General features: G+C 43.4%; 1 protein-coding gene across 1 annotated transcript in view; it reads right to left on the reverse strand.

The window, feature by feature from the left end:
- Positions 1–13,537, reverse strand: part of LOC111864024 — a gene marked incomplete at its 3' end in the record, with an annotated part of 115,403 nt that overhangs the window by 63,624 nt on the left and 38,242 nt on the right. Inside the window, 1 exon segment of the mRNA XM_023850957.2 lies at positions 4,322–4,463. Within this exon segment, the coding sequence (XP_023706725.2) occupies positions 4,322–4,438 (117 nt within the window).

The following is a 13,537-nucleotide window of genomic DNA, read 5'->3' on the forward strand; positions in this document are numbered from 1 at the left end:
TCAAACATCAACCAACAGAGCTTCTAAGCTAGAGAGTCACGATCAGTGTCCGTAACATTCATTTGTGGAGGGCTTGTCATCACTGATTGTGTGGTATTACTGGGCTGGTCAAGAAATTCCATGCTTATGCTATATGAAATCATCGGGAGTTTTCCCACCAAAATTCAAGATATATTTTACCATGCTGCTATATTTGTTAACGGCTTAATCCTTTAAAGACTGAATTTCTTCACAATTTTATATAAGAATTCAGTCCGTACCTCACAGGAGACACATTACGTCTCCCCTACAGAGCCCAAACGTTTAATGCTGTTTAGGGAAAGAGTCGCTGGTTATTGTAAGAATTATATGGAACACACAAACACACTCTGTAGGCAGAATGCAGAGTTTTATTATGTTAAAGCATGTCGTACATATATTAACCACTGGGCTCGGGCCGCGCCATAGCTCAAGCGGTTAGTCGCTGGCTTCCCACCGCGGTGGCACAGGTTCGATCCCAGGTCTTGTCAAGTGGGATTTGTGGTGGACAAAGTGGCGCTGGAGCAGGTTTTCTCCGAGTACTTCGGTTTCCTCTGCCAATCTTCATTCCACCAATTGCTCCACAATCACCCTCACCTATCATCTGGGGCTGGTACAATAGGCCAGAAGTGGCCGCAGTACAAGGAACTTAGTCCCACCCCACTAGCAATAAAAAAATTACCGCTCTTTGAGATTATTTATTGTAAAGTTTTGTTGTGTATTCCTTTCTAATCATAAATGACGAGGAACTGATAAATTTGCAATGGTTTAAAAGTTCATGTTTCGAATTGGGGCTTGTTCACAAAATGGTTGTTCATGACTGTCCACGCTCCGTGTGCTATATTAGCAGTGTTCATAAAGTGAAAGTTATTTTCAGTTGGAAGCTTTCGGAACTATTGTATTAGGCCAGTACAAGATACAGAACACTTACGTATACAGTTTCCGCTCACGGATAATAATTATAATCTCGTCATGTGTCCCTTTATTTACATTGCTTTCAAGAAAGCAGGAACAAGAAATATAAATCACTTTGCGAAAAATTTTCTTCTTTTTTTTTATGACAATACGCATAATGTAGCACCATTATTACGAAACACTTTCCATTGTGTTACGTAGAGTTACACAAGGTTAGAACTTCATAAACTGGATTAGACTTGTGTTAGCTCGAAAGGACACAGATTCGTGATGCAATGATCATTCGTGGTCCGGTCTCCTTTTCTTCGGACATACCCATTGTAGTAATTTAGTTCCGTCTCTCTATATAGCGAGCCAGCCACCTGTCTATCTATCCGTCCATATATGTATCTATCTATGGCTCTACACCCCTTTTTTGAACCTTGTCTGCATTTTCAGTTTCTTTATCTTTTACAAAGACGGTAGGACTCCTTTGACGGGAGATCAGTCCCTCGTAAGACCGCTACCTGCACACAGGACAGGGCAAACACAGATTAAACGCACAGAGACATCCAAACCTCGAGTGGGATCCGAACCCACGATCCCGGCTTCCGAGCGAGCGAAGACAGTTCATGCCTTAGACCGCTCGGCTACTGTGACAGGCAATGTATAAGAATAATATATAAGAATTCAGTTCGTACCTCACAGGAAACAGATCCGAACCCACGGTCCCGGCTTCCGAGCGAGCGAAGAGACCGCTCGGCTACCGTGACCTGCTATAATTTAGATACCAACACAAAAATGGAAAGGGGTCTTCAGGGTGAAATTTCTGTATCAAGGTAAAGGTGAAGATGCTCTGTGCTTAATTACGATATACCAAGAAGGCGTATGGGGGAGAGGAGGTATACCTCGAACATTCTTTACTTCGGTACTAGATGGCGGTGAGTGGTTAGCTTCAATCTCCGGCCGCTTTATCCTCGGGAAACGAACCGTGATCCCCACTGAATAAGAGACTGGGCCACAGAGCAGGTCTGGGCGTGTGCAGTAGAGAACAATTTCTTGCCCCTGCCGCGAATCGAATCCTGTCCATTCAGCCAGTCACTATATTGACTGAGATATCGGCTAAGTTATTTAATGATGCTGCTTCAACTTCATACGTTTTATAGCGTTGAATGATACAGGTTGACCTAATACTTTTTTATTTAACGTTGCATCGCACAATTATGTAATATTTCCTTCATTTTGGCCAGTTGCATACGGCGCTGCTGGCTAAGTTCGTGATTATTTTGGACTGCAAAACCTATCCATTATCGTGGAAGCGTGACTCCTCAAAACGTACAATCTAAATGCCATCTCGTGAGAAGAGTTTTCTTTCGGTTGTGACTTGTATCTGAGTTTTTAATTGTGTTATAAAGTAACTTTTGGGGGACAAAAATATTACGTAATATTTTATGCAATTATTGCCCATCTTCCCTGAGTTCAGTAGGTCAGGGGTGCAACGCCTTAGACATGTAAATGTATGTGAAATTCTCATCAATAACTATTACTTCCTTTATTACCTGTAGTATAAATATAATTAACAACAGTAATTTCATAAAAAGTTGTCCTTTTGTACAAATTGTGGCAAAAAATACATGTGACTATACTACCCAGGAGTAGAATATAATGACATAAGTACGTTGACAGTCAACTGACTTTTCTGAGGAACAAAATTGTCTTTATGTTCAGGTTTCAAGAATAAGCCAAGGGAAGAACCAGGTACCAAGCAAGGTTTCATGCTAGCTTTCTGGTTCCCTGAAGACTCAGATAACATATCCGAAACGTCCGTTGACTTTTGATAGAATACAGCGTTATATCCCAGAAGACAGAAATCTGCGTTTTCAATACTCTGATTTGAAGAACGTTGAGTATTCTGAAACTGCGCTCTTACCATTAACATTTCAATCTGTGGGCTTAATTAATCCCCATGGAGATGAATTCTTCTTGAGAAGCTACCAGTCGCTCAGCTACTCAACAATTTTCCAACATTTTACGGAACCCGAAAGTTCATTACCACGCTCACAAGAGCCCTCCACTTGTTCCTCTCCTGAGTCAGATCTATCCAGTCCATACCACCCAATCCTAAGATTAATTTTAATATTATCATCCCATCTACGTCTAGACCTTCCTTTTGGTAATGTATGAGCTTACGTAAATAATATTTTGTAACGTTTTCTGTGGTACTAATTTATATTAATTTCTTATGTAAGCGAGAAAGTTGATAATGTTCCTATAGTAAATTCCGTTTTTCCTGAAAAAGAGACTTGTTATCTTGGCCTCTGAACTTGGTTCGTGACATGTAGTTCTAGTGAAGTGTTTCATTATAAGTATTGTAATGTCATTCGTGACTCAGTGACTTCATTTAATAATCTCTCTGGCCATCAGACACTCTCTTGAGTGCAGCCATAGCAACAAGAGAAAGGGGGAAAACATTTGGAAACACTTGACTGTCGTAACCCGCTTTTCTTTTTGTCATTTCCAGAAATCGAAACAAATTGGAGTATGGGATAAAAATGGAAAGGTGAAAGTATTTGGGGACAGAGAAAGGTGATCACATTGGAAACGCTTTCTGTCGCTCCATATCCACAGGCGTTTTTGGCACCCCACCCATAGCTCACAGTTACAAGAGTCGGTACAGTGTGACACAAAAACTCCGCACTGTGTTCTAACACGAGAATTGGGGAATACATAATTAGTGGGGTTTTTTTTTTTACTTTTTCCTATCATCCAGTATTCTAGAAAAAGCCCCAAAACCCAGTAATTCTGTGTGTTATACATCATCGTCAGAATCCTTTAGAATTTACGAGGATTGTGGGTTCGAATACCACTCGAGGCAATGATATATGCATTTTTTCTGCGCCTGTGATGTCCGCCTTACTGCGGACCATCCTCTGTCACTGGTGAGGATGTTACATGAGGACTATGACCGCAAGGATTGCGCTTAAAAAAATTCTGGTCGTGAGCCTCAAGATATCCGGCGCCAATACGAACTGATTGACAGTAAACCGCCAATCGTAAGGTAACCCTGACCCTGACACTGACACTAACACTGGCTCTGGCTCTGGCTCTGGCTCTGGCTCTGGCTCTGACTCTGGGTCTATGAATTCCATTGTTGGACAGTCGACCATGGTGAATTTCTTCTGGTTTTCGTCAGTAGAGTCAGTTTTGGTTTCGGGTCCCGTTAGGATCCATGACCATAATTTTGTTCTTTCCAAGAATTTTACGTGTTTTGAAATGGGGCCTCCTCTTCAACGTGAGAGGTCTGACTACTACTGGTCACTCCCCCCTCTCCTGGACACTCACTGGGCCTCTCGTCCACACGCACACGCACACAAGCACACATTGTCAGGGGGTAACGAAGGGCCCTTACCTTGTACAGCTTGTCCCGCTGGTACCAGACATCTTCCTCTTCGTCTTGCATCACGTATGTGGAGTCCAAGTTGAGGTCGTCACGTGACCGGGACAGTATCCTACGGCGAGATACCATTTCGGACTGAGGAGCGGGGCCACAGCTGCAATCAAACACCCCTTATTACAAACATCATCCCCTCACAAAACCGAGCAAGTTGGCTCAGAATGTGTGTCGGGGCACTGGCCATCCTGAGGGATGTGGTTTCGGGCAGTAATTTCAGGCGAACGCTGGGATTTCTTTTTATTGCTAGTGGGTTGGGACCGTTGGGACTAAGTCCCTTGTACTGTGGCCACTTCTGGCCTATTGTACCAGCCCCAGATGATAGGTGAGGGTGATTGTGGAGCAATTGGTGGAATGAAGATTGGCAGGGGAAACCGAAGTATTTGGAGAAAACCTGCCTCAGCGCCACTTTGTCCAACACAAATCCCACTTGACCAGAACCCTGATCTGACCTAGGCTCGAACTCGGGCCACCGCCATGGGAAGCCTGCCAATAACCGCCTGAGCTATGACGCTGACATTAACATTGTGTCTATCAAATATGTCTCAGAAAATGGGAGGTGTCCAAAATGTTTAGCGCACCCTATACAGTGAGCTTAATCTGAATGTGTTGATATTCCACGTGTAGATCTTGAAGACCGGTACGGCCGCCACAAGAACTGTATGTAGCTGATGCCACTTTTGCTGTAAAATTGTCTGACTACAATACCTGGGGGGGGGGTTAATCTCTTCATTTGCACCTGAACCGTACTGAAGTGATTCTGAAGGTCTCGCTTCTCCTGCAAGGGTTACAACAAAGAAGTCACTGTGCGGGGCCCCGTGCATCTGTTAGCAGGGCAACATTTTATGTTCTTGGAACTAAACTGCTTCTTTTATGATAGCAAAGTGAGATACGTGTATGTGCCAGTGACTAACGCCTTACATTGCTCATAAAGATCTTCAAATATCGTGGATTAGGCGCTTTGATCCATTCCAGTTAACACGTAACAGCTGTTTGGATCCCTTGCTTGGCAACGACACAATGAGGCGCATCTGCACACAACGTGCTGGCACATTTGTTATAGTGGTAACAATTCTGACATATTTCCAAGAAGTATCTGTTTCGAATCTTGGCTGCGACACCAAAAATCCTGGTATGTTTTCATACGTACCTTAAATTAGGCCACGAACGTTTCCTTCCTAATCCCTACAAATTATTTACTATCATCCAATCGTTCGAGGCTGTATAATCTAAGATATTGGTAGCGTCGTCAAACAATATAAAAGTAAAACGTAAAGCTATCCCTGTAACAGGCGTTGGAGGCCTATATGTTTGTGAGACATCGAGGCTCCCACATTTTCTAGACAATCGGCTCACAGATGGCGGTGAGGTTGCCAGCCTTAGACGCCGGCAGGCCGCCCTTTACCCCCAGTAAGATTCCTGGTACTCATTTTTGCCAGAGGCTGAGTCGACCCCACGGCCATAGTGCGGCTGGAAGGATTAGGTCAATTGGAAAAATTCAGTGACCTCATCGGGACTCGAACTGTCGACCTCCCGGATTGTAACATAGTGCCTCAACCAACAACGCTACCACGTGCCTCATCATTCAGTAATGTAAAAGAAATAAATACACGGAAAAACACAACGAAAATAAAGCTAGGTAGTACACGTGGAATGTAATAATACTAGACGCTTTTCAGTTTGGTCTGGTATTGCCTCTGTGTATCTCTTCTAAGTCCTTCCTGTTGAGTCTCTCTGGGATCTGTATGACAGCTTAGATGCTACAAGAGCCGTCTAAACCGACCTTCAAAAATAATTAAATAAAGACCAGCTCAAAGTTTCTTTATGACGAGAGATAGATCCCTGTGAGTAACTAATTAACCATTACGGTATTGCCTACAGGAGGGAGTGGATGTATTTTTTTTCCTTGGCACTACAGCCCCTGTGGGCCTAGGCCTACTTCCATGAACTTCTCCATGAACTTGCCTCGGCATTAATTGGAGATTAGTGGTCAGCTTCACGCCCCGGCCGGTTTACGTCCTGGGAAACAGCCCCCGGTCCCCATTGAATAGGAGGCTGTGTGGGCCCCAGAGCCGGTCTGAACGACTTGATGAAGAGAAGAGTCCTGGTCTTCCGGGAATCGAACCCCGGACTTTCAANAGTCAGTCGCTACACCGACTGAGCTATCTCAAAAATCGATCTTCGTTCGGGGGGGGGCGGTGATTATTTTGAAAGGCAGGGAAGACTTGGTGGGAAAATATCTCAAGGCGTGTCCACGGGGGTTGTGCGTGAGTATTCCCGGAGCAGAGGCTGCGTCATGTCTGAAGAGAATACTGATAAGGGGAATTGTGACAAGCTGGAATCAAAAAAGTCGATTGCCTCACTCTGCTTGATTAATCCACACGCCTGAAGGCTTGTGTAGTAATACCGCCTGTGTTGAAAGAATAGTACGTTACGTCACGCGCATGCTCATTTTAAACTGACGCGGAAGAATAAATAAAAATGTAAACGTAGATTAAAATAATTTATTTCGGAATGAGAATTCCATACTGGTACTTTCTTTACTGAGACTTACATCAGATAGGCATGGTTTATAATGTTCGTGGCGTCTCATATATCAATTACGAGTAGCTGCTGAAAGTTTGCTGAAAATGTCGATAGATGTCAGGGCATATCTCTTTTCGCGAGAACCGCCATATAAGCCATACAGGACTGTTCGAAAAACCTCCACATCATTTACAGAACGAAAAATGTTTATCATTCAAACAGAAATTATAAATGATTGTTTAAATTACATCAAAAGTTTTGTCTTCTGGTATGTAATGACGTGTAGTCTGTTGAAAGTCAACCGAAGTTTTGGAGGAACATGCTCCTTCATCTTCAGGGTCGAAAGTAGCGTGAATTAAGGGGACAGGACAGGGGAAGCTAGACTAGATGGAAGGTTATCACTTGTCCCTGTCTTTTCCTAGACTAACACAAACAGTCCTTTTCAGGGCCAGGCGTGTTCTTCTCTGCTACTGGTGCGCTCGGTTGTGTGTGAGAGCCAATGGGAACTGGCAGTTCATTCTGTCTTGTGGGCGATCCAACAGGAAGTAACTTCCTGTCTTTTATTTCCATCCTGTTTCCTATATAATCCGACGTTTCTGGTAGCTGATTTCTCTGTTTGCCCCCTGCTTTCACACTGCTTTCTTTTTTGGTGTATTTTTTAGCTCTGAAACTGGAGGTGACATGTTTCTTCGAAACGTCGGTTGGTTTTCAACGGACTACACGGCGAAGATAGAATTTTTCATGGCCAACGCTGTGAGAACCTCAAATTCTGCGTACGCTATGCAACCATTGTAGTTGATTTACGTTTTATATTTGTTTATGCCCTGTTTACTGACTCACCCTCGTATCTTCCTACGTACGTTTTGAATTCTATTGTGTATGCCACTGCTACGTGTACTGTATAAGGGGAACGCGGTAGCGTAGTTAGTTAAGGGGCTATGCTACAAGCCGGAAGGATTGGATTTTTTTTTCAATTGACCTAATCCTTCCAGCCGCACTATGGCCCTGGGGTCGACTCAGCCTCTAACAGAAATGAGTAGCAGAAATTAATTAAATAATTTTCCTGGGGAGTAAAGCGCGGCCGACGCGTAAAACTGACAACCTTGCCGCCATATTTGAGCCGATTGTCTAGATGAGGGAGCCTCAACGTCTCACAACCCTATGGGCCTTCAGGGCGTGGTACAGGGATAGCTTTACTTTACTTCTATGCCACTCCTATGTAGAAACGTCCGTGGACTCAGTGCGACACGCGGTCTTGTAACGAAAGTAAACGCATGTTGTTGTTTATAAACTCTTGATACTGGTCGCAAGTGACAGAAACATGTAGCGAAAATGGCAATTTAATAAATAAGTATTCATCAGCGTGGTCCATGAGTATGGATGAATGTTTGGATTTTCAGGATTAGCAGCCGTGAGATAGAAATATGAACAAAGGAACGGAATTCTGTAAGTCAGAAGAAACACTTGAAGGAACAGGATATGTGTGTGTGTTCATGTATTCCTCAATGTATAGAGAAGATGCTAAACATGCTGTATTAGTCATAAGTTGTCTTAAAAATGACAAGGAACCTTGAAAGATAAAAATTTACCGCTTATTAAAGAACTTTAAACACAGTCAAACATAACTAACACCGTGAGAGCGGAGCCCTTCTTGAGAAGCTACCAGTCGCTTAGTTACTCGAGAAATTCCCAAAATTTTATGGAAACCGAAGGTTCATTACCGTGTTCACAAGAGCCCTCCACTGGTCACTATCCTGAGCCAGATCAATCCAATCCATACCATGCCGTCCTTTCTATGTGATCCGTTTTAATATTGTCCACACACCTACATCTTGGTTTTCCCAGTGGTCCTCTCCCAATTCGTGCTACATGCTCTGTATAACTCATCCTTGACTTGACAACGTAGTAAAACATAATATTATTTACGCTCAGAAGTATGAGAACAGATATTGTGACGTTCAGTGTCTAAAACCATTCAGTACATTAAATGAACTTTGAGAAATGTTGAATACCCCTGAAAATATATACACATCACTCCTTTCAAAAGACGGATTTTGGAGAGCACACTCGTGAGGAATATATATTGACACAGTATTGAATTTCTCTTTTCGCCAGGTGTGAAACAATTCCATTTCACCACCTGTCCGGGACCGGTTTCAGGTATCGACTGTGTGCTGTACATTCATATTAGCAGAGCCATAAGCGTGTCAGGTGGCCAAGCTGCAGTCGTTACGGGCGGCTTAGAAATTGGGGTCAGTTCCGACTACAGCGTCCACTGATACATCCCTGCTACTGAAGCACACGCCCAGCTGATGGCGTACTGTCTTAGAGCTTGTCGCTGAATCGCTTCATCTCTTGGTTATTTAATCCAGTAGGCGCATTTGGGGAAAATTAGGCGTTTGTCCCAGTCCCATCTTCAGCCCCCCAGTCTGTCCCCTAAGCCTTTTGGAACTATAAAAAAAGTAAAGTAAAGATATCCCTGTAACAGGCCGTGGAGGCCCATAGGGTTGTGAGACGTCGAGGCTCCCACATATTCTCTAGACAATCGGCTCACAGATGTCTGTAAAGTTGTCAGCCTTACGCGCCGACCGCCCTTTACCCCCAAGAATATTCCTGGTACTCATTTCTGTTAGAGGCTGAATCGACCCCAGGGCCATAGTGCTGCTGAAAGGATTAGGTCAATTGAGAATAATCCAGTGACCTCATCCGGACTTGAACCCGCGACCTTCCGGCTTGTAGTGCTTGGAACTATATGTATATAAACAAACTCGTCCTATTCCGACCCTGAAGATGGAGGCAGAATGTACCACTGAAAGGACTCTAATATGAGGGAGAGTCAGTAAATATGTCACAGAAGGATATAAAACGTAAAACATATGATACTCGAAATTTGAAAAATAAACATTTATTTCTCGACATATTCGCCACCAGTACTGATACACTTGTCCCACTTTAACTTTTTTTTTCGGTTTAGCTCTGTTGATAATATGTGATCGATATGTGATCATTGATTTAGCAGGAAAAAAAGGTAAGTCCCTGTGCTTAACTAAGTAAGCACTGCGCCATGAAGTGGATGTATAGACTCATATTGTCTTGACCTCAGGACTAGTTGGAGGTGGGTGGTCGCTTTATCCCCGGGGAAAGAAGCCCCCATACCCATTGGATAAGAGATTGGGTGGACCCCAGAGCCTGTCTGGACGAAATGGAGAAGAGAAAATTCTTGACCCTACCGGGACTCGAACTCTGACCCCTCGGCCGTCCAGCCAGTCGCTATACCGACTGAGCTATCGCGGCTTCTGTTTGCAGCAGAGAACCGATGTCATTGGTGGGGAGTAAGATCAGTTGAGGTGATTCGAGGTGAAGTAGCGAAGGTCAGAGAAAGCCAGCATGACGGACCGTTAAAACTTTCGACACAAACAGTTATCAAGGTCACTTTCGTTCGATGTTTTGACAGTTAATTCAGGTTCAAAGCGCACAACAAGTACTCAGAGCCATATAAACCGAAGAATACAATCTAAAAGAACATGACGCCGTGTTGTCAGTTAGAATCATTACTGGTTTTAGGCTACCTAAGTAACTACACGGAGCTGAGTCCGTCTTTAGTAGCCGCCAGTCAGCTATTCAATAATTGTCGTATTCACAAGAGCCATCCATTGGTCCCTATCCTGAGCCAGATTAATTCAATCCGTACCACTCCATCTTATATATTTAAGATCCGCTTCAGTATTAAGCTCCCACCTATGTCTAGATCATCTTAGTTGTCGTTTTCCTTCTGTTTTACCCAGAAGTGCCCTGTATTCATTGCTCTTATCTCCCATTCTACACGCCCTGCCAATCTCATCATTAGGTTTTAGGCTTACACGGCGGTCAAGTATTGATTTTAATTCTGTGGTTGTGAGCGATGTTGCCCGCGTTTTGGAGGTATACGCTGCCTCTGTCTTCAGGGCCAATAAGGGCCTAGGTGAGGCATCCTTATGGATGTAATCCGTTGAAAATCAAGTGATGTTTCGAAGAAACATGTCATCCATCTTCAGGATCTGAGAATAAACCAAAAAAGAAACCAGCATGAAGTTGATTGTAAGTGAAGCTGATCTCCGAAACGTCCAGGAACCATCAACAGACTACATGGCTTTATATCCCAAAGGATAGATATCTTCATAATCACCGCTATGATAACTTAAAATCCTACAGCACACAGTGTGTTCCGGCCTAGTTCCGAATGAAGAACCTTCACGATACAAATGTAGACCACTGTGTTCACCTAACCTCTCGTGGCTTTTCAATTACTGATGTAAATAAACTACCTGAATCCCTGAATCTGTTTCTGATGCAGCAGACTTTCGTCGCATTTGCATATTTCCTTTTGCGAATAGATTCGTGCTGATATCTCAACTCGTGAATGGGAGACGTAGCTCTCCGGTCTGGCACTCACGCACGTCCGGTAGATCATCAGACATTCGTGCAGCACACACACACACACATCAGTACTCTCCCTACAAGAGATCTCCATAGCAGCAGCAAGTAAAAGTTAGGGCCGCGCCATAGCTCAAGCAGTTAATCACTGGCTTCCCACCGCGGCGGCCTGGGTTCGATCCCGGGTCTGGTCAAGTGGGATTCGTGGTGGACAAAGTGGTGCTGGGGCAGGTTTTCTCCGAGTACATCGGTTTCCCCTGCCAATCTTCATTCCACCAATTGCTCCACAATCACCCTCACCTATCACCTGGGGCTGGTACAATAGGCCAGAAGTGGCCGCAGTACAAGGGACTTAGTCCCACCCCACTAGCAATACAAAAAAGTAAAACTTAACAAAATTGAGGTCGTGAGCCCAAGCCCTTAGAGGGCAATAGGATCTCGGAACAGTGAATGTTAAGTGGGCATATTTCAGGAGAATTATCCTTCTTCCCCTACTTACTTACTTACTTACTTACTTACTTACTTACTTACTTACTTACTCTTACTTACTTGCTTACTCATGGAGCTGAGCCATTTTGAAGGAGCTGCCAATTCTGCAGCTACTCAAGAATTTCCCAGCATTTTATGGAACCCGAAGGTTCATTACCATGTTCATTACCTCCACTGGTCCCTATCCTGAGCCAGATCAATCAAATCCATACCATCCCATCCTGTCTCTCTAAAATCCATTTTAATATTGTCCACCCACCTACGCCTTGGTCTTCACAGTGGTCTCTTTCCTTCTGGCTTTCCCACCAATATCCTATATGTATTTCTCTTATCCCCAATCTTGCTACATGACCTGCCCACCTCATCCTCCTTCACTTGATCATTCTAATTATACTTGGAGTAGAATACAAGTTATGAAGCTCCTCATTATGCAGTTTTCTCCAACCTTCTTCACCTTCAAGCAGTAGAAATATATACCTGTTGCGTCACATTATTAATATGGCCATCCTTTACAAGGTCTACCAATGTTTCTTCGCCCTAATGGTCTGTACCGCAGGATGTATTTAGGTATTGCATTCTTCATGTTTCTAAGTGGTATAATTTGTAATAAAAGTAAAGTTGCCCCTGTGCCAATTTAATTACCGTGTCATGAACACATGGCGTGGGATGAAGATGTGGATCTAATTCTTGACCTTGGCACTAGATGGAGGTTGTGGGGTTGTGAGACATCGAGGCTCCCACATTTTCTAGAAAATCGGCTCGCAGCGCTGATGTTGTCAGCCTTACGCGTCAGCAGGTCGCCCTTTACCCCCAGAAACATTCCTGATACTCATTTCTGTTAGAGGCTGAGTCGACCCTAGGACCATAGTGCGGCTGGAAGGATTACGTTAAGTGAAAAATTCACTGACCTCATCGGGAATCGAACCCCGGGCCTTGTTGCTTGTAGCATACTGCCTCAGTCAACTACTGCGTGTCCCCATTGATGCGTTTTATATAAATTTTAATTTATGCAAAATGTTAATTAAAACAATGGAAAGTTCTTGATGCAATTTCGATATAAAGGAACAGAGATGAAAAGAATATAAGCAGCAGGAAACAGATGTTAAGACTTTTAGTTGGATGTATAAGATTGTGTAGAACAAGAAGTAAATGGTTTCCAATAGCGTTCCCTGTGTGTAAGAGTAGTTAAGAAAACACTGTGATTATGTGGATAAAATATGTAAAAATAGGTCGCAGAACAGGGTCCACAGAATTGAACTGCATACCTACTGGATGGAAAATAGAAGAAAGGCTGCAGTGATGTTAGGAAGAGAATTTTGAGGCACTAAAGAATATATATTCAGTGTAAAAAACACATATTGTCATGTGTATGAGTGACTATAGAAGGGGTTTGAATTGGTAATCGTATTTAGTGAACACTTGCAGAAGGTAAATACAAATAACTACAACAGTCTCGCTGAATTACATATTCCGAAGATCACTGTAAATAGAGCACATATAATATCTTCTCAATTTGCTATGTCTTCACAGTGGTTGCCTGGTGACGGATCCCAACAGTGTCTTCTGCCTTCGTGTTCACTGTTTTACCTGCTGAGGACTGTCTCACAGTTAACTCGTTGCTCCGATTGTCATAATTATAACATATCGGCACGGATCACACAGAAAAGACCGCTCTTTTACTGTTTCTAACAGCTGTTGTTCGTGTTCGTTGCCCACCAACGGGTCTACATGCCACAATATTTTGTT

This window comes from Cryptotermes secundus, unplaced genomic scaffold, assembly GCF_002891405.2.
Source record: "Cryptotermes secundus unplaced genomic scaffold, Csec_1.0 scaffold3101, whole genome shotgun sequence".
In the NCBI taxonomy this organism is placed as follows: domain Eukaryota; kingdom Metazoa; phylum Arthropoda; class Insecta; order Blattodea; family Kalotermitidae; genus Cryptotermes; species Cryptotermes secundus.